The following is a 22073-nucleotide window of genomic DNA, read 5'->3' as shown; positions in this document are numbered from 1 at the left end:
TTCAACTAATCCATAAAATATGCTTTAGAATGGAGTTCACGTTGTTGTGATTTTTGGATATACCCTTCAATGTAGTAGTCGTACATACCCGATATCCGATACCCATTAACCCGTTACAGAATCGAACTTGAGATATTTGAAAATTATGCCGAAGCACAATCATTGAACGAGTGACAAAATAAAATAATGCCAGACAACCCTAAACATAATCTATGCATAACCTAATTGATTAAGGAAGAACAACTATCTAGTATTTCAGTTATCGAATATAATTTATCTATAGTTTCAGCTTAGACTATCCCCAATTTGTTAAGATTCTCATTTCGAATATTACATATCAATTTTTGGGAGGCATTTATGTACGTGTTACTTATATAGCACACCTGGTTTCCGATACTATCAATATCAGTACAAAAGTTTTAATCTTAAATGTTTAAACTATCTATCATTATCATAACTGAGAACTCAAGAACTCAAGAAGTCGAGAAGTCTTTGTAAATAGTATGACAAGTCAATAATAACTCGTAACGGAAAATTTCTGTAGTTCTTCCACTAATCTCTAATGTTAATCGATCAAATTATTGTTTTTGAAATCTGTTAAATTGTAAATAAATTGTTTTAGTTAGTCTTAATTTGTTCTAATGATTTCGATATATGAGAACTTTAACAGCATATCAGCAATTGGGTCTATCTATAATATATTTGAATATATATATATGAGATCTATCGTATACCGAAACTAATGAAACTATAAGAAACGAAGAAAAACACACTAAGGAGGCTCTATTCTATCTGTCTTTTATGAAAACAACAAAAAGAAATTGAAACCCAAATAAAAAAGAACGCAAACGATTTAATCGAATTTATAATGTTAAACGCCAGTTAATCATACATTAATATCAATTACATTAAATGATTAGCACTTATGCCAAATAGTTAGTTTATCAATTTTTTGTAATTAACAATTAGTTCTTCTCTCTTTAAGCAGATATGGATAATAATTAAAATCAAATTATGAATATAAAAAGCAACGTCAATCTCATTAATTTATAAAGTTGGGAAGGGATGGGGGAGGGAGGGAACGTGTCAGTCTCAGGTGAGCATGAAAAAGAGACGCCGCACATGTTAAATTTACTGCAGATTTACGCCTGTTGCTTGTCTCCTCTTACACGCACACTTAAACCTCGCTCTTAAGACGTTGGCGTTAAACATGTGCGCGCGTGTGGGCGCCTTATGTGTTTGTGTTAGAGAGAGAGAGAGGAGTACGTGCATATGCTGGCTGAGTATGGCGAAGAGCCAAGAAGGGTGTGTGAGTGTGAGTGCGTTCATGTTAGCGCTTCTGCATGCAGTTAATGTGCTTATTTTAAAATTTAAATTGGCTTGCGCAATGCGCACTTCAGCAGGCAGAGGCCACAAAAGTAAAACACAGAAAACGAGAGGAAGAATGTAAGGGAGAGCGAGGGAGGACATCACAAGAGTAAGAGCGAAAGACGATGCTCTGTGCGTATGCATGCGTGTGTGTGTGTGTGAGAGTGTGTGCTAGTTTCACTTTAATAGAAAGTTTGCATTGCGCTCCTTGTTGCGTCTTTCGTTTTGTGTTTTTTACTTGCTGAGAGTGTAATTAACAGTTACTTGCAGTAAGAGAAATGTTTGCATTAAGATAAACAACTTAATTATTTTACACATGTGTGTTTGTGTGTGTGTGTGTGTGTGTGAAAGCGGCTTCGCACTTTACTGCGGTTGCAGTGGCTCAAAAGCTCGACAGCCTTGAGCACAAGATATGCATTTGAGAAAGTTACTAGCAACTTAATGAAAGCATCAAAGCTTGTTGAGTAATTAAATACATACATACCTCGTTGGGGGCGCTCTGCGTGTGTGTGTGTGTTTGTGTGAAGATTTATATGAAGTGTGCCAATTAGAGGGAAGCTTTCAATTTCCCTATTAAGAAAGGCAATTACGACTTTGGAGCTGCGCACAATTTTTATGCCACACAATTCCATTCACTTAATTTTTTGAATCCACGCAGTTGGCTCTGATTTAGAATCCACATTGTGTACACTGATATAGAACCCAAAATGTACGCAGTGATTTTAGAATCCACTTTCGATACACTCGATCCACAAGCACCAAAAGCTAATGATCTCCGCAAATAATTGTACTACAAAGTACACCGCCATATTTCTCTCTATCTATCTCTATGTCTTTCTGTTCACACTCGACTTGCAAATATTTAAAAATTATTGCACACGTACATATCTTGTTAAATAAACTAATCAGTTTTTATTGCGACGTCGACGTCGACAGCGACAACGACACAGAACCGGCGCAAACCGCTCTCAATCACGCTGCGTCCGAAAACTGACCTTAGACAACAACAATAATACGCGGCACGAAGTCGAGCTTTGCCAATGCCCATCCATTGTTGTTGTTCTTGTGAATTCTATTTATAGACGCGATGTTTGACAATTGCTTTTGCGCACATATTCGCCTACGCGTGCGCTTAATTGCTCTTCGAAAATAGTTGGATTGTCAAAGTTGTTGGCGAATTGTTTAACGAGAACTTTAAGCTGCATTCTTAAGCTTTCGCTTCGCTCTTTAGCAGGAAGAAAATAAGCACACGCTGTAGATGACGTCGTTAACTTATCAGTAAATTGAGTGCAAAACTATCTAATAATAATTTTTGAATTTGTTGTAATTGTTATCGCCAAAGGTCTTTGCTATGGACACAACAAGTTTTATCGTTGATGGATTCATATTGTTGTCATAGGCTCTAAGTGAATCTTGACAAATTTCCAATTTATGGCCAAAACAACGTCGAACTTATCTTATCGATGGGGAGTTCTAGGAATACTTTTATTAAAGGGTATTCTTCGAGTGAGATTTCTTAGAACAAGGTTCATCAATATTGCAAAGAGAATTGTGCAGATTTGTAACCCCGTTTTTAATTGCTAATTGAAATTTTATGGACTTCTTAACTGCAAAAGTAATTATCGAAAAGTTTTTGAATTTTAGCCTAGAGACACGACTTGTTCCACTTTCTGTACTCGACTCAACTCCACTTTAGGTTAATCAAAACTTTTCGGTCCCAGAGTGTGTGAGTGTGTGTGTGTGTGTGTGTGTGTGTTAGCATTTCTATTCATTAAAATTTCACACATGGCCCAATTAAATTATTAAGACATGCCAAAAACTCTTTTCTAAACTTATTTGGGCGCAACTTGCAATAGGTTTTAATTAAATAACAGGGACAAGCTCTCATCCTCGTTACCCGTTACCCATTTCTTCGTTACTCGTTACCTGCTAACAGTTACCTAGATTCTTTGCACTGCATCTGACAAAGTTAGTACTACACTTTGTTCTCCAGTGGGCGTGGCACTTCTTCTCTCCTCCCTCTCCTCAACAAAGTTGCCGGGTGTCACGGGAGCCGTTTACACGCCTACGAGTTGTGACCGAATCGCACTGAATGTGTGTCACTTGTTACAAAAACTTCTGTCTTCCACTCGCTCTCTCTCTCCCTCTTTTTCTCCTCTCTCTACAGCAGCTGGAATAATACATAAAAGTACTATCACACAGTGTGATCGAAAGTGAAGGACTATATTCGCATTATTTCGATTATTTAAAAGTAAAATAAAAAATTGAAAAATATAACTATTAAATTTATTAGTTAACAAATACACAGAAAGTTAATAATACAAAATTAAACTCATTAATAAGTAAACTACAAAAAGATATGATGTATATATTTTATTAATAAAAAAAAAATTGTAGCTTTAATGCAAATTTACTTTTAGACGAGCATTAATTAAATACGGAAAATTCAAAAACTTATTCATATGATCTGAAAATTTAATTATTAAATACTCGTAATAAAATTCAACTGAACTAATTAGTAAAACTAAATAAAAAAAAGTGAACGTTAAGAGAAAAAAATATTGAAATAGTCTGGTCTTTAAAGAAAACAATAAAAAAAATATACTAAATAATTTAGTAAGTAAATAATTTATTATATTCGATTGTGGATTCAAAATATTATATATGCTGTAAAGGGAATAAAGTCAGAATTCTTTAAGCTGGTATTGATAAATCATATTGACAATGGTATTTCTCATTAAGCATTTGAGTTCCTTACTATTAGTTCTGCCTCCTTTTTATTTTTGCATGCACCATCACAAAGTCAGTATACTCATTTACCACATTGAGTGCAGGATATTTTGCAGGATTGCAGCATACTCGAACTGTGTAGCTCGTTTTAAATTAATGTGTCAGTTGGCAGCTGGTTTTTCAGTGTTAAACAAGGCAAAGAATATTTACCGTTAACGATTCATGTGTTGTCAAACGCTGTGCAAAGTTTTTATTTCACTTTTCAGGTTAGTCACCAAAATATTTATAGAACATGAGTTTCAGGGAATTACCCAAAACATCTTGAAATACTTGATTGACAAAGTTCTATAAAAAAGCAACATGAACAACTCGGCAATACTTTTGGGGAACTTTAAGGGAATCCCATGCTAATTAATTATGAATTGCTGAATCGAAAGAAAGTGCAACTTAATTGAAGTAATAGACTCGAATCGGCCAAGTTATCAGTAATATTTATGAGGCGTTTGGACCTTCGAGTCCAAATGTTTGCAGACCACTTGAGGTGTGATCTATTTACTTATCACCAAAGTTAAAAACCGATATCATTAGTTACACAACTATGGTCGATAGTAATTGCAGTTGAGGGTCTTAAATGCTCAACAAACTGTCATCACATGATCTGTCGAGTCAAGTTCAGTTGAGTCAAGTGTGCACACGCAATTTGCCAACACTGCACGCATGCATGAGCTGCATGCGTTTGCCAACACTGACTTTATCAGAGTAATGATATCATATGATTAATTAACAACCTCATTAGCAACCAATTATGATTGGGTTGTAAGAAGTCAGTCAGTCAGAAGTTTCACCAGTTGAATCCAAACCACATGCAAAGCATTTGCACAATGGCTTCCAGAGGCTTCAATTGGGGACTTGGACTGTTCTTCGGGCTGTTGTTGAGCCTTTGCTCGACGCCCTCGACAATTGGTCAAAATGTTCCAGTGCCCTGCGATGTCAGCCCTAGCATTGCCCTCGACTTGAACCAGGTGAGTGAAAAGAGATTCAAATTTCAAAGATGAAACTACAATTTTTTACTGGAATTAGTTTGCGGGCATTTGGTGGGAGATTGTGCGTCAACCGGTGGGCACCAATTTCTGTACCCAGATCAATGTGACAGTGTTGAATCAGGCCGAGAATAATGTGCTGATCGATACCACCTACTCGAATACTGTGACTTATCCATGGGTGAATCAGACGATGAATGCCACGCTGACTGTGCTCAACGACACCGAAGAAGCGAATGGCTACAATTTCACCTACTGGAATGCACCCAACTATACACCCTACACGGTCTTCAAGGTCCTTGACACCGACTACTCTAATTATGCCTTCATCTGTGGCTACACGAATGCCACCGATAACTCCACAGCCTTTGGCATGGTCATCGCTCGCAATCGAACTCTGTCGACTGTCTATCTGGATTCCCTGGAGAGCGAGAGTTCGGCCAAATACGACAATTTCGCCAATGGCAGCATGACCCTGATCACCCAGGACGATACGTGCGTAAACTAATCTGTTTTAGACCCCCAAACTCAATATAACTAACATAGAGTTCCTTATTGTTGCAGGTGTTTGGGAAGCGGAGCTGATCCCTCGACGGCATTCACTCTTTTCTACGCCGTCTTTGCATTTGTCATTTACCAACTGACTAAGTAACTTAAAAGTACAGTTGTGAGTGGTATGATCCACTTCCAGTGTTGGTAAACTATTAGTCAATTGAAAATAAAATGTATACTAAGAACAAATATGATTTGTTAACTCGAAAGTTGCTTCAAGAAATAAAATCTAATTAACATAATAAAAACATATTGACGAGCTAAGTTAATGAATTTTAGCCAGTGTTGGTAAACATACAATATGTCTTTTATTTCTCTTATAAAATAAATATCTAAACGACAATTTGTTAATACAAATGTCGATTTACGAAATAATTTATAAGCAAAATTGGTGTTTAGTAAAAAAATGTCTTATGGTTAGTGTTGCCAAAAATAAATGTTTATCTATTGTGCAATTGTTAATCTCCAATACAAATCGAAAATAATTCTATAAACTATTTTATCTATTCGAATTGTAAACGATTCTAAAGCTAAGCACTAAAATGATTTGTTCCCACAAAAGTTGCTTCGAGAAATAAATCAAAAACCGATTCTTTGCATTGTATTTTAGCTGTTGATGACTGAATACATTAATTATTAATGGCCAGTGTATTTAAACATGTGAATTTATATTATTTATATGATAAAATTAAATTTCAAATTAAAATCGTATATTCATATATTAATATTATATGTTATTTACTCTGCTTACTCAAGTTCTGCTTCATGATTGCAGAGAAAGTCTATATATTTGTTTTGTTTTTTCTTTTATCATTTTTTAGATAACATTGGCTATTTCATTTCGTAATTGATATTTATATTAAGAACTTAAATGATTTTTTATTCATATATTGCTTAGAAACAAAGTTTATTTAAATTCAAGTTTCGGTATTAATGCATAGATAAATTAATGATTCAATACCAGTGTTGGTAAACAAACAGCATATCTGTACTTTATATCTTTTCTAAGATAACATTGAATTTCCCATTGTAAACAAAAATGCGTGACATTAAATTAATTTGTTAACTGAAATGTTGCTTCAGGGAAGAAATTATAAACGAATTCTATTGCACTTGTATGGCTAGATAACTTTATGATTCATGGCCAGTGTTGCTAGACATATAATTTAATATCTATTCTATGATAACATTGGCAATTTCCCAACGTTTTAGGGAATTTTTTTTATTATGTTTTTTATTCTTTTTTTTGTTTAAGTGTCGTCTGACTCTCAATTCAAAATTTATCAGTCGTATGCATGTGTTTGTTACTCGCACTTGTACTCAATGTGCTGACTCAGTCAATGTTGCTGATAAGACAGAGAGAGATACTGTGGATGGTGTATTTGTACCTGAATTCCGTTGACATTATCGGGGAGTGTTTACAATTCCAATTGAGAAGTTATCCACGAGAATGAACTCGAAATCTGCGCAATTGGAAATCTTTAAACTTAATGAAAAGAATTTGTAATTTCATTTTGAAGAAAAAAGAAAATTTTACTATTTACAATTTCAGTATTTTGCAGCTACAAAATGAACCCTATATTACATTAGTTTACACTTTTTATTAAATAGATTTTATATATTAATATTATATGTTATTCTATGTTGTATTATATGTTATATGTTATTATTTAGAATGTGATTAATATTGATTAGATTTTAAGTAAATTCACTAAAAATCTGTACAATGTTTGCTTTTGAAAATAACGAAATAGATCATTTTGAAAATTGTTTCTTTTATTTACAGTTTTTTTATTTAATAAAAATGTAAATTAAAAATTAAAAAATGTCCGCTCTTCTTAATGAAAAAGCGGTGTTTTTTAAGTTTCACAACGTATTGTAAAGAAATCAAATGTAATTTTATGACACTTACGCTTATGATCAACGTAAATGTTTTGAAATGATAAAAACGAATTGTATCTTTTTTATTTGCGGAAATGGAATAACTTTTTTGCTGATACGAAATCTGAAATGTGACATAAAAACAATAAATAATGACGCCATTCGAGAAGATTCACTATCTACAGCAGTAATTATGCGATATAAATTGTGACAATTGACTTAGTCAAGAAATCTATTTCGAGAGTTCGAAGCCACGCCGAAAACTCTTCGGGGCACACGTTGGCAATTAGTGGCTTAAAGAGCTGCACAAAGTTGGGGGGAATTTTATATACATATGAACTACTCACACACACATACACTGTGATAAGCTAAGCTACAGTGATTAGTCATAGTCTACGGGCATTGCGAATTTCTATATATATGTATATGAAAATATATTATAGAAATAATTTGTGTAGTGGCAAAATGACAAATAAGATAACAGACGTCAGCATGAGAGACAAAAGTAAGCTGCAACAAAGATTGCAAGTATCTGTGTGTGTGTGTGCTTGGTGATAACGAACCTTCGAAAGATACATTGAGTGGAGCGGCGTTGTATCTGCGTGCCACATGCCTATAAAAGAGACCACTGCCAAAGGGCGTAGCGACAGTATTTCGAGACCCTCGCAAACGAACCGATACGTGTCACGTACCCAAAAAAGCAAAGAAAAGAGAACTCGCGGCTCGAACTCGAAGTGAACCGATTAACGATACAGCGAAAAGAAATCAATAACAAATAGTGATCATGTGTAATATTGTGATTTTAACCGTTGCCACTTTGGCCCTGATCTCCGGCCAGGCTTTTGGCCAAGCGACCACAGCTCCTCAGAATTGCAGCGCAGTTACCGAGAGCTTGGATTGGAATAACACCGCAGTAAGTGTTGAGACATTCACGACTCGAAGGAAACGACTTGCAAAATGTGTGTGTGTTTACTCCTTTAGCTTGTGGGCAACTGGTTGGAGTTGGCTCGTCATCCTGGCAACAGTCTCGATGCCTGCATGGAGTTCTCCATTGATCTGCTGAGCAATGGCACAATTCTCACCTTCAACTCAACTCACTCGAGCAGCAACTCTTCGCTCTACCAGAACGTGAACGAGCCCAATGTGAATGTCACTCTGGTCGAAGGCGCCAAGACTGGCTACGATGTCAAATTCAACTCGACAAACACTGTCTTCATCAAGCTGCTGCAGCTGTACAACAACAACAACTACGTCATCGGCTGTGGCTATACCAACTCGTCAGACAACTCAACCAGCTATGGCTTCATTCTGGGTCGTGCCAGCACCTACAACACCACAGGTCTGCAGGATGCCAACAACAATGCCAGTGCCAGCTACGCCAACTTCCAGGCCAACAACTTCACCACCATCCTGCAAACTGGGTGAGTTAACTTCTATTCAAAAATTTTTAGCGATCATTTGAGTTTCTGATTAAACTCATTTGAGTTTCATCGATTCCAACCTTCGAAATTATGCACAATTATTTAAGAGTTAGAAAACAAAACTTTACCTATTTCATAGTTCAATATTTCAATATTTCATTGGCCTTTTAATTTCAAAATTCAATCCTCCAAAATTCAACATTCTTCTGATAGCAAAAATTGCACAATTTAATGATATTTCAATGCTTTAAAACCAATTCTATTCTATTCTATTTAACAAAATGTGGCTGTCTCTTGAATTTTAATAGAAGTGAAACCTCTTTAAATTTATCCTCCAAAACAATATCGTTCTTTTATTTATTAAATTCCAAATGATTCAAAAATGCTTGGTGAAACTTTGCTCAAAGCACAGTCTAATATTTCAATGCTCTAAATAAGTGAAACTTCATTGATTTCTAACCTCCAAAATTACATCGTAATTGTGAAATTTAATTCCCAATGATACAGAATTTTTGTAATATCAGAAACTTTACAATTAGCTAACATTTTTATTAATTTGAAAAATTCAATGTATTAAACTTTTACTATTTTAAAAATTGAAGAAATCTTTCGAACCTTTACACAAATGAAACTTCATTGATTTTCAACCTTCAAAATAAAATCGAAATTTTTTTTATTAAATTCCCCGCAATTGTTGATAGCAAAGAAATGCTTTACCCACGTCACAATTTTCTAATATTTCAATGACATCATTGCGAATATCTTTATCTATGTTATAACTTTTTTAAATCTATTCTTTTCAACAAGCAGTAGCCACCTGCTATTTTTAATTAAATTCCTAATGACTCAAAACTCGACTACAACATCGATCTTCTTTATCAGCTTTTAAGATAACGCAGCCATTACAATTAGAAAACTTTATTTAATTTTGGGAATTTCTTGGGAACATTTCTGTTAATTAATTGCTCAATGACTCAGCTAACCTTAACTTGTATACTTATGTATATTTTTTCTCTTCTCTTACAGTTGCACCAGAAACTCGGCATCCCAGTCGCTGCCTCTGATATCTGGTTTCCTTGCTTTGGCTCTGCTGTTGATCAAGGCGCATTAAAGAAGAGAAAATGATTAACTTGTTAATAGTAGTCTGCTTGCCGACTTTTATTTAGTTTTTAGTGTGTATTTAAAAACGAGAGAAAACTGTGTCACAATAAACAAAGCAAACCAAACAAAACGCCTGACGCATAAAATAAACTAAATTAAACCAAAACTGAAGAAAACCTTAAAAAAAAACATTTGTTATCATGTGCTTAAGATTGCCGTAGTTTTTAGTTCAAGTTCTTTTTTTCTGTCGTTTTGTAGTTTTGTTATTGTTGTCTCATTGAACTAACATTTTAGCAATATCGGGTGCTTTAATTTGTCCCCGACATGTTCGACGTCGAGTGCAAAGCATGCGCGATAAGATAAAAAAAAAAAAAAGGCGACTGAATACATAAAGTGCCAAAGATAAAATATGATAACCAAACAGGTCACCCACAATTGAAGAGCCGCAGAAGAGCCTCGAGCAAACAGACAACAACAACCGAACACCCTCGCAATAGTTATTTCTAATTTACAAGTGCGTTGTAAATCAATCATACGCCCCGTTCGACGCAGCGCCAATAATATTTGTTTTTTTTTTTTTTTGTTTTTGGCTAGGCAAAAATCTTATCACTCAGACAGACAGCAGGTGTGTTGGCACTGATTGATACACTCAAATCACTCAAGCAACTGATTTTTATTTTCATTATTTTATGTTTTTATGGCATGTTATTAATTAATGCGCCTTCGCCAATCCCTTTAACGTTTATCGTTTATCGTTTTAACCAACAATTATTACCACTCGTTATTTGGGGAATAGCTTAACGAATCGATATGGCTATCAATAAATAACAAGCCGTTACATGTATCGCAACTCTGCTGATAAATTATGACAGCAAAAAGATTAAATCAATGAATCGCATGATTAATCAATGGAACTCTTTTGGGTTTTATCTGCTTAATGTTGACAGCAGGACTTAAATAAGTAGTTTATAGCATAGCACAAATAATGTTTAATCTGTCAGGGAAGTATGGAATAATTTTGACAGATAAAAGATAAATTTATAGAATAGATAAATAATATAACTAGAAGTATTAAACCATTAATGACACTTGTTTGGTTTTATCTGCTTTACATAAATAAGTATATATAAATAACTCTTAATTTACCTGTTAACTTTGATCGAATTTGAATAGATAAAAGGTCAGTTTATGGAATAGATTTCAATTCAAAGTAAACAGCAAATTCGTATGATTAATGTACCGAATGGTTAATCAATGAAACTTAGTTTTATCTGCTTATCAAAAATAAGTATTTTATAGCATATTACAACAAAATTCAATATGGCTGTTATTTATGGAATAATTTGAATAGATAAAAGGTCAATTTATTTAATAGAATTTAAAGTAGAATGCATATGATAAACTCTTTTGGTTTTATCTGACAGCAAGACTTAAATAAGTAAGTATAAATTATGTTTAATTTGTCTACTAAACCCAAAAATTATTTCGATGCATAAAAAATGCAAAATAGGTTGAAAATTCTTACAAAATAGAATGATTTTGAAAACTCTTTTGATTTTATCTACTTAACTTAAATAAGTAATTTACAGTATAGCATTAATGTTTAATTTGTCGGGGAAGTGTGGAATAATTTGGATAGATAAAAGTTTATATAGTATATTTTAATACTTAAGTAAGAGGCATCTATTGATTAATTATTGGAACTCTTTTTGTTTTACCTGCTTAAATAAGTAGCTTGTTGCATAGCATAGATATTGTTTAATCTGCGAGAAATTTTCGGTAGATAAAAGATAATCAATTTGCATTCAATCTGATTATTAATCTATGAAACTCTGTTGAGTTTATCAGTTTAAATATGTAGTTTATAGCGTAGCATAAATAACGTTTACTCTGTCTATTAACGTTGATATAAGATGAATAAATAAAAGGTAAATTTATATTTCAGTTATATTCCATGCACTTCTGTGTGCACATCAGCCACAGAAGTTAAGCTCTAGCTGTCTGATAACGATAACAAAACAAACTGTCTTGTCAGGAGCAGAGCTGAATGTGGTGAGCACTTGACTCGGTGAAGAATGGAAATCGAAAGGTGAAGCGATAACACTTTGTCAGTTTGGACGCAGGTTGGCAACAAACACTTGCAACTCGCACTTGACGACACAAACTCAAACACAGTTGCTTAAGATGCTTAATTGTCCTATATTGCATGCTGTTTGGGCTTTGTTTATATTAGTCAAATACTTGAGGAGCAGAATCGACATCCCGATTTATTTGCCCATCTCCTTTTTATGCACTTATCAATTTTCGCTTAGCTGAGAGAAGCTCTCGTCTCTCCAAAAACTGTTCTTGTGGCTCTCCTTGTTGCTGATTTCATGTTTGCTTATTTGCCTCGATTCAATCAACACACACACACACACCTACAGACACACTCAGTCACAAAGGACTAAATCACCCAACACTTTTACACGCATCCAAACTCAAGTCCTGTTGTGTTCCAGGTCCTGTTCCTTTTGCTTGTTCCTGTTGCCCACTTATTCTCCTTCTCTGTGTGTTTGTGTGTGTACGATTTCTTTTGTTGCCACTTGACCCGCGGCAAGCCCCATCTATCAACCCTCCCCCCCCACCGTGTTTCTCATTCTTCGTCCTGCCAAGTTCCAGTCTTTGCCCTTCGATTTGCTTCGTTGCGGTCCTTCGTTTGTTTATGTTTATTTGTTGATACAATTTGGTTACATTGTTTGCTTACAATCTCAGAATTGTTGTCCTTCTGCTTCCTTCTAGCTCTCTTCTTGCTCTCTCTTCCCTCTTTCTCTGTCTCTTCATGTTGTTGTCTCAGCATTGAAATCAAGCTTACATCGATTAAGTAGCTGCTAAAATCTTTGCCAGCCAAAGCCAATAATAACACAAGAGCCCCAAAAAGTTAACTTTGTTGCTTCTCCATGATTTACGCTTTTTTCAAATTGAGATACTTTTCACTCGAAACTATTCAAGTGAAGCTATCGTTTGTTTTATGCAAATACGCTCAACTTTAGCACAATAATAAAATAGAAATAGGTAAAGATTTGCTATAAGAATTTTGTTAGGTTGATAAATTATTTCGTGCAACAATTACGAAATTTATTTTATTATATTTAATTGAGATTCAATAACATTTTGTAAAAATAAAAATAATTCATAAATTTTAGAAAAACATTATCGAAATAAGAAGTTTGAATCCATGTATTGAATTTTATGTGATAATTGATTTTAAGATATTAAAAATCACGCAAAAATCAAGTAAAAATAAAAATAGTTTAAAATATTTATTTGTTTATAAAGAAATTTTAATACAGTGCGGAAAAAATGAATAGGAGTTATTTTATAGGAATTGTTCTAACTGAGGCTTTTTCTGTTTCAGTTTAATTCTGTCTACAGATTTTAGAAATATGATCTTCAAATTTAATGGAGGAAAAATAAATCAAGCTAGATAAATTTAGAGAACTTTTCTTAATTTCATAAATAGTTTTAAAATCGAAATTTTTATAACAACATTTCTTTTAACTGACTTTCATCTATTTCTTTTCGAATATAGCTCTAATAATTTGCTATTAAGCACACTCGACTTTCTTAGCTTTCCTTTTGAATTCGTAATAATTTTTGGTACTCAAATCCTCTTATCATTGTGTTTCTAACTATTTTCTTTAATCAACTTGACTTAACCGACTGCTTAGGTTGAGTTTCAACACGATTAGTTGATCGATATTTTATGTATGCATGTGCAGAAGTTAGTGTAATGAAAGATATCTGCTTGCATTACATGTTTAGCAGACACTCATCAGGTATAAATTACCCGATTGTGATGAATATTCATGCAAGAGGGCAAGTCATAACATCAAGTATATCTGTATCTCATGAATGCCCAGATAATAGATGGATAGATGGCCATGCAGATGCGTTTTGCACACAACTGTTAATTGAATGTAAATGACTAGAGCCTAGCCTCATTCAATTATCCCAAACCACACACTCAGGCTCACACACACACATACACACACACTTAGAGTCAGACAGTCACACATCAAATTAAACAAAATGCGTTTTGCCTCGGCTGGAGATCAAATGCTGTTTTTGCTTTGGCAACAGTCAAATCTATGCAAATGCTTACTGGAGTGCAGCAATTTACACAGCACGATAGCTGATGCTTGGGAGCTCAACATAAATTACCCACTTCAACACACACACACACACTCAAACACACACACTTACAGTTAAGCAATTGCTGTTGCCAATTTTGGCTCAGTTTCTGGTCGACAACTTAAGACAAACACTGAATACTCGAGTGCGAGATTTCTGCAAGATTTCAATTTGTTAGATAGCATTGCCGCACATCTTCACACCTTCCCCCCTCTCCACGCTTTAGCTATCATAACGGTATTTGCTTCCTAGCCCAACACTTGAGTGTCACTTGTGGAGAGGAGAGAGAAAGGAGAGAGAGAGGGGAGAGAGTGAGCTCCTTGTGAGAGTCGAAGCCAATTTCCTTGGCATCAATTTTCATTGTCAGCCAATTCTCATATGCGACTCATTAGCTTCAAAGCGAAACGTTGTATTAATCAAGCAAGGAGACGTCATGGAAATAGGGAGGAGAGAAAGAGAGGAGGAAGAGAGGGACTAAAATTGAAACAGTGAAAGCTTCTTCATTGTTAACAGGCTTGAATTAAATTATCTAGAACTTTAACTCATTTGCTCTATTTTTTAGTTTTTTCTTCTTTATAAATTATTTACAGCAAACGGTTGTAAAAGCACATAAAGCTCACAATAATATTATATACTTTTTTTAATCATTTCACTACTGTTAAGTTTGAATAAAAATCACAAAAAATTAAGCATATTTTATCTATTTAATTAGATATTTATGAAAGCTGTGTGAACATATAATAAAAACAATAAAATGTTGTACTCTGAAACCCATTCAAAACTATGATTAAATAAAAATATATCTAGCATAGTAAATAAAATAAAAATCATATAATTCGAATATCAATGATAGCTTTTATTCAGAACTCGGTCTGAATAAATAACAATGTGCGAAACTGATGCGGTTTTTGTTTTTATACCTTTAAGTTAACTTGAGTATTTTCATTGAAAGCACATTAAAAGCGTTAGGCTAAAATTTAACACTCTGAAGTGTTGTTCAGTGCTTAAGGCTACAATAAATCAGGTCAACATTTATTTCTCATTTAATTAAGCGTTTAATTGTTTAGACTATCGACGATTCATTTGGGTCAAATCTACTTTCAGAATGTGCTTTCTAAAGCCTCTAAAAGCTCTGTGTACTCGAACTTTAGTTGACATTCTCATAAGCATAATGCGTATTGATGCTTTTAAGGCTCCTGTTTGGTGAATTGTATACTTTGAAAGCACTTAGCAATATTGCTGATAGCTGCAAGCTTTTGCTTCAATTAGTTCTGCTTTTTTAGGAACTGCCTGTATCTTGTTGTCTACTATAAGTATGTATGTATATGGTAGTAGAGTAGTCAAGTAGATAGCATTCTAATTGACAGTCTGATCTCCTGCAGTTCCAAATGGTTGCGTATTGGTTTTGCCTTTGACACAGATGTCAACGGCATGCGGTGTTTATGTCCTTTTCCATGTCAATGTCTCGTCGTATGTGCCAATGACTGGGAAATTAATTAATAGTCTTGCCTGAGAGAGAGAGAGTGAGTGTGTGCGAGTGTGAGTGTGAGTGTCTTCCATCCATGAAACCGAATCATCCATCTGCCTGGTTCTTGAGTATTTTGGCTTTTGGTTTTCTAAGCACTTTGAGTGTGCGAGCATGTTGAGGAGGAGATTGCTATTAGCGTTGATTGGAGGCAGCCTTTGTTTGCCTCCGACTGCCATTTGATCCAGCTTAACGGACTGAGGACTTTGTTGTGGTCACTGCTGATGAGCTCAATGATGATGCCAAACTGTCAAATAATTATCATTGAAATCGAAGCTGCAACTATTTCCAATTTCAGGTTTGAATATGTTTTACAATAATTGTAGAATTATTTGTGTCAAACTTGGCTATGCTATTAAAATTATGATGGCACTTAACAGTCGAACTCAACTGAAACCGCACTCACTTTCCGACAAACTCACTCTCGCCTCGCCTACGACAATTAAAACAATTAATTAAGTTCTCCAACCACTGAGGAAAAAACCCAAGCTACGAAACATTTAAAATGCCAATTACAATTGAAGATACAAGAAGAAAATTGACAGCAGTAGAGGAAGAACAGATTAAGCGGATGATAGGTGAGGGCGGGGTGTAAATTGGCGGTAATCCATTCAGAAAGAGAGAGATAGGGAGAGAGAGGGAGTTGAAGAGACCTCTGAGTGGAGTGTAGCACAATAGACGTCATGTGTTGGCATTGGCATTATTTCTAACGAGCGACATGATCATAAAAATAAACGCAAATATAGCACAAAGTGGGGCGGGGACTGTGAGAGGAGTGGCTTAGTTTTTTATTTTTACACCTGTTTACAAACACAAAACGACAAACAGTCGGTGGCAAAGGCAAAACCAAAGGCAAAGGCAAAGGCGGGCGCACAAAAGCGTAGAGCGAATTTCGACTGTTAGAGCACGCACACAATTAAATTTCCGGTAGAACACCAAACTCAACTCCAGGTGTGCCACAGAGTGTATGTATGTGTGTGTGTGTGTGTGTGTGTGTTGGCTAAAACACTTTGGTATCCGTGCCAACTTTTTTGTGGGGCTGGGAGGACCTGCGCATGTTTGAGCCATTAAAATTACGCCTAACAACACTCGTAAAAATGTTCGGCTCACACGGCGTATGAGTATTTTCCATCTCTTTGCCGCACGTTTCATTACAAATCCATGGCACGTTTGCCAGCATCGCAGGCAGCAGCAGAAATAGAACAAACGGAACAATTTTCAATATTTGGAACAGTGGGCGTGGCAGCTGGCGGAAATAATGCGGCGTCTGTCAAAATTGGCAAAATCGTCGCTCGCTTCGTTGCCCTTAACTAAAAATCAAAAGGCGTCGCATTTGAGTGGATCTTTCGGGTTTGTCTGTATGTGTGGTGGGCGTGCCACTTGTGTACGTGCATCATAATATTTTGTTTGCCTACACGCGGCGTATACGCAATATTTGCTTGCCTTTTATTATATGGGCAATTGCAAAACGCAAGCCCCAATAAAAATATATAAAATGCGCGCGCCAAACACAAAAAAAATAAGCGTTAAAATAAAATTTCGTTTAATTTCAAATTTTCAAATTTCATTTAAATTTTTATGTGTCTTTTTTTTATGTTCACGCCAGGTGCGGGTGTGTGTTTCTGTGTGTGTGTGGGATGCGTGATAACATTTTAATTATGCTAGCAGGTATGTGAGGCACGAAGCATTTCCCATTTCACATGTCAACGGTTGAGTTTTGATGGCAAGATGAAAGTGTCAATCTCATTTTCATTTATATTAATCTAAAGCATGCTTCAGACTTGAGTCGCAGAACTTTGCTCAGCTCTTCAACTCAAAAATGTCGTGTGTTCGACACACTCTTCAAATTTGTAGTTTCCGATTATTTTTGTAATTAATTTGTAAGAGTTCTTCAAATTTTAATCACATGGTATTTACAAGTTAAGCACTCTCAATTGTCCACTTTGATTATAATACTTTTTTCGTTATATGCATTCTGATAACTAAGTTTTCTAATGCATTTTTTATTTTTTATTTGCAAGACATTAAATCAAAGTAACTCTCATATAATTCAAGATGACACATCTCGGAGGAAATAGATACCAAAGCTCTTAAATGATTCATAATACGGTTGACGTCAGTTGCTTTTTAATCAAAAGATATCTTCGCCAAAAAAGTGTAATAACAAGCGTGGAAAGTATTAATTAAACGCGCATCATTCGTTTTTAATTAGTATTATCTCACAAAGCAAACACCTGAAGACGAGCAAAGAGAATGTGAAATTCCTGAGTAAATATTAATATAGACAGACGCACAATAAAACTGCGCCCTTTTTGTTATAATCGAAAAGGAGTTGGGAGAGAATAAAATAAAGAGAATTTTAGGGGATTATAAAATACTAGAAAAAAACAACTTTAAATTGTATTATTAAAAGCGAAAACATTTCGACATTTATGTTCTGTCTGGCATTGTGTCTGAGGCTAGACAAACTACTTAGCAGTGTGGACTTGGGTCATCTAATGTCTGTCAGTCCGTCAGACTCTCCCGCACTGTGTGTTTATTTGCTTGCCGACTAATGGAAGAATACCAGCAGCTGGCAGGACATTAGCTTAGAGCGGAGAGCTCAAGTTGCTTTCAACAGTGTTGTATGCGAGTCAGGTGCGTGGTGAATTTTGCTGTGCAACAGTCATTATAATAATGCCACAACGAAGTGTGCCTGGAAATAATAATCAGGCAGAACCCGCCTTCACTCCAACAGCCACGCCCACTCTGAGTAGTATTCTCATCGCAATCTGCTTGCACCTGGCAGCGGCTGCTTTCCAAGCTCAAGCTCATGTCGGGGCACTTAAAATTTCATTTGAATAAGGCTCACATACACACACAGAGAAAGAGAAGGCAACACAGAGAGTGAAAGAGAGAGAGAGAGAGAGTGAGTGAGACGCTCGTAAAGGCATCGTTAAATGTGCAATCGTGCGTCGTGGCAGTTGCAATAATCGGCTGAAATAATAACTTTAAGTGCATCATTTTGTAAACTTTTCTTAGACCCAGTTATGGCTATTGTTGTTGTTATTGAAGTTGTTCTAGTTGTTCTTGTTGTTGGGTGCCAAAGTACGTGCGAAAATGTTGCAGTTTGCATTTGAAAAGCAATTTTGAAAATTGCATTAAACTAACTTGCACCAAATTGCCTTTGATCATACAAGCTTGCAGCAATTTTGCCATTGCGAGCTATTGGACACGTTCAAATTTAGTGTAAATTATCGCCTACGAGATAACCAATAATTAGAGATGACACCCAAGAAATCTAAATCGAAGTATTAAATACAGTTTTGTGCATTCATAGGGTCAGTTTACTTCATTCAGTCGTGATTGATTTAAGTCTCTAAACTAGTTGAATCTTATCTTTAATATATTTCTTTATATTGCATTTTCGTTTTCTCTATTTGATATAGTCGCGAACTGACAGATAATAGCAACAAGTAGGAAAGTTAAAGTCAAGCACACTCGACTGTAATATACTCGCTTCACATTTTCAATAACACCAAAACTATGAGGTATTATTCTTAAAAATATACTGTAATTTACCGAATATATGTTTGCTTTACTAAAATACTATTACATTAAGAATATACCTTAGAGTATCCAATATGCCAGGGTGTCAACCAAAGTAACAAACGATTTTAGTTATATTTAATTATTTTTTAAATAACTTCTTCAACTTGTATCTGATTGCCACCAGGAATTATAAATTATAATTATGGTAGGTCTCTCCTTCCTATAGTTATTGAGACATACTTTGTTCTACTTATAGTACTTCCTTTGTCTGTCGCTTCACGCTAACACCAACCCATAATACACTTTTATCCTTTAGGTATCCGGTATAAAACTATGTAATATGCAAAAAAACATCTTTTGATATTAAATGAATGATAAGTTATGCCAGTTTTCAACAGAAAAAAACAACCGCACAAATTTTCATATTGCGATTATTACGCATTACACATACGCATGGCTGTCCATTTAGAAAGTTTAGCATCGCTGATTGCAACAAACTAATATGAATATCCATCACGTTTTGGGGCTAATTCGTGGTATATTTCCATTTGCATTTCGATTTAATTGATTTTGTGTAAATGCACAACAACTACTCATCGAATTGAAATTCAAATTCAAATTCAAATTCGCATATCATTTACATGACGATTTGCAATTGAAAAAAGATTTCAACTTTGTTATTGTTATATGAATAAGCATGGGGCAATAAATGATTTTTTGTATTTACAATGGGAATGTTAATATTTTTAAAGGGCGCCCTCTGATGGATAATTTACTTATTCATTCGTTTTGTGGCAAGCTCTGCTAATGGAAACGAGTGAGTTGTGATTAAATAGAGATTTGACTGGATTTGCTCATGGCAACGTGCCAGATAAATCCATAAGCAATAAGAACAACTGCATAGGCAACAGGCCCAACACAATTTCCATAAGCGAAAAATCAGATTTTACATTACAAATGAGCAGCTCAGCGATAAATACACATACGAGCAGAGGAGTATTCAAAAGCCGCTTACGAATACCCCAACAGCCCCGACAGCTATTCTGCAACAAAATGTATTCAATGAAATTCCAAAATAATATGAGATAATATCTAGCTATATTTTGTATGCAGTCACATTTAAGTAGATTAAAACGAAAATGTTTCCATAGCATTGATTTTTCAAGTAATATTTGATTGTTTTTATGGTGCTGACAAACTTTACACTTAATACGCAAAAGTTTGAAATTTGAATTTACATCAAAATTAGCACAATGTGTTCATGTATCGTATTTCAAGCTGCCGCCATTCTTTTATATGATTTCTCTTGGTTTTTATGCTGTTTCGAAAACGTGGCCGCAGTCAAAGTTTTGTCTTGGCAAGAAAGGAATCACATTTGCATAACTCAAAACATAGACACGCACATCGCAAGTGCGATAACATTAAATGAAAAAGCACGAAAAATAAATATTAATCATACGCCATGTGTGGCAATAATTAGACTCAACCCAGCGTGGTTCGGGGTTTTTAAGTCGCAAAGTGCAACTCGTATTTTCACACAAATAATTTAAATGCAAAAATGTCAAGACTTTTTTTTAGGAAGGAATCTCTTAATGGTAAATAATGTGATGCGACATCTGGTATATAATATTCAAATAATTTACTTTTTCTACAACTGTAGATGAAATCATTTTGGCTTATAAAAAAAAAAAAACAAATTTGTATAACAATGTCTTAAAAATATTAATTTAGTGAATTAAGCAATATGGACATACATATTTTTTTGTCACTTTGGTTTCGATACTTAAGATAATTTTCAGTTTAATTTTCTATGTTACTGATCTTGATTAAAAATCTAAAATATTTGGGTGATATGAAAATTTTATAATAATATTTTAATAATATTTTATATTATTTTTCAAATTATTTAACTCATTGTTTTGAATTCGAGAAATTTAATTCTAAACAAAGATAATTTATTGTGTATCATTTTAAATAAATCTAATTTTAAAAAGAAAAATAAAATTTCAAAAACACTCTTCCGAAAATACTTTCATATAGAAACAAAATAAATTGAACTAATTTTTCATTTAAGATTTTTGATTTTAAATTCCCTATACTTTTTATTTTAATTTTTTGCTTTTAATGTTCTAATTAGTTGTTAATTGTTCAAATCAAATAAAAAAGTTATAATAAATAAAATAAATATTAAGTCACACTAATAAGGAATTTATTTGCAGTGGATGCAAATAGTTGCAACTGCGGCTTGACACTTTCAAGTGCATTGATCAGCTGTTGACACTGACGTCATTGACTGCTGTTTACCGTACAATGAATGAACCGTTGTTGTTATTTGGCAAGTGAAAATTTACAGAGTTGTGTCACAAGTGACACGGCGGGTGTTCAATTAACGGGCAATTAGCAAATTGTTGGACACAGCGCCACATGTCATCTACATCTAGTGTAGTCTGGCCAGATGTGCGGATGAGTGAATGAGAGTGCGCTCATGGAGCATGAGCACAGTACCAAAGTGTCAGGTTGGTTTCCAAATTGAATCAAATAATTATAAGCATCGGAAAAGGGCAAGCCCCTGGTACGGCTAGCCACCGAGGTGCACAGAACAGTTAGCATCTGTATTATCAAATTGTAAGATCAACAATCGAAGCCAAAGAAAAACGAGCGAAAAGCAACGCAGAAAACGAAAGAGAGAGAGAGAAAACAGCTGGCAGCTTTTAAGCTCTGCTCTGGCTACACAACAGCTGACAATTGAGCTGC

At 34.7% G+C, this 22073-nt stretch overlaps 2 protein-coding genes across 2 annotated transcripts; both read left to right on the top strand.

Annotated features, from left to right (window-relative positions):
- The first annotated feature begins 4935 nt into the window (after positions 1–4935).
- Positions 4936–5995, top strand: LOC117574623 (uncharacterized). The gene is made up of 3 exons (XM_034258512.2): positions 4936–5120; positions 5179–5633; positions 5703–5995. Exons 1-3 carry the CDS (start codon positions 4962–4964, stop codon positions 5788–5790), a joined length of 702 nt encoding a protein of 233 aa, XP_034114403.1. The 5' UTR covers positions 4936–4961; the 3' UTR covers positions 5791–5995.
- Positions 5996–8211: 2216 nt separating this feature from the next.
- LOC117575944 (uncharacterized) lies at positions 8212–10258 on the top strand. The gene is made up of 3 exons (XM_034260404.2): positions 8212–8484; positions 8553–8992; positions 10019–10258. Exons 1-3 carry the CDS (start codon positions 8356–8358, stop codon positions 10101–10103), a joined length of 654 nt encoding a protein of 217 aa, XP_034116295.1. The 5' UTR covers positions 8212–8355; the 3' UTR covers positions 10104–10258.
- Positions 10259–22073: the final 11815 nt, after the last annotated feature.

Source organism: Drosophila albomicans, chromosome 2R, assembly GCF_009650485.2.
Source record: "Drosophila albomicans strain 15112-1751.03 chromosome 2R, ASM965048v2, whole genome shotgun sequence".
Taxonomy (NCBI): domain Eukaryota; kingdom Metazoa; phylum Arthropoda; class Insecta; order Diptera; family Drosophilidae; genus Drosophila; species Drosophila albomicans.
Note: the sequence above shows the minus strand (reverse complement) of the source record. Positions and strands in the feature narration are given on the sequence as shown.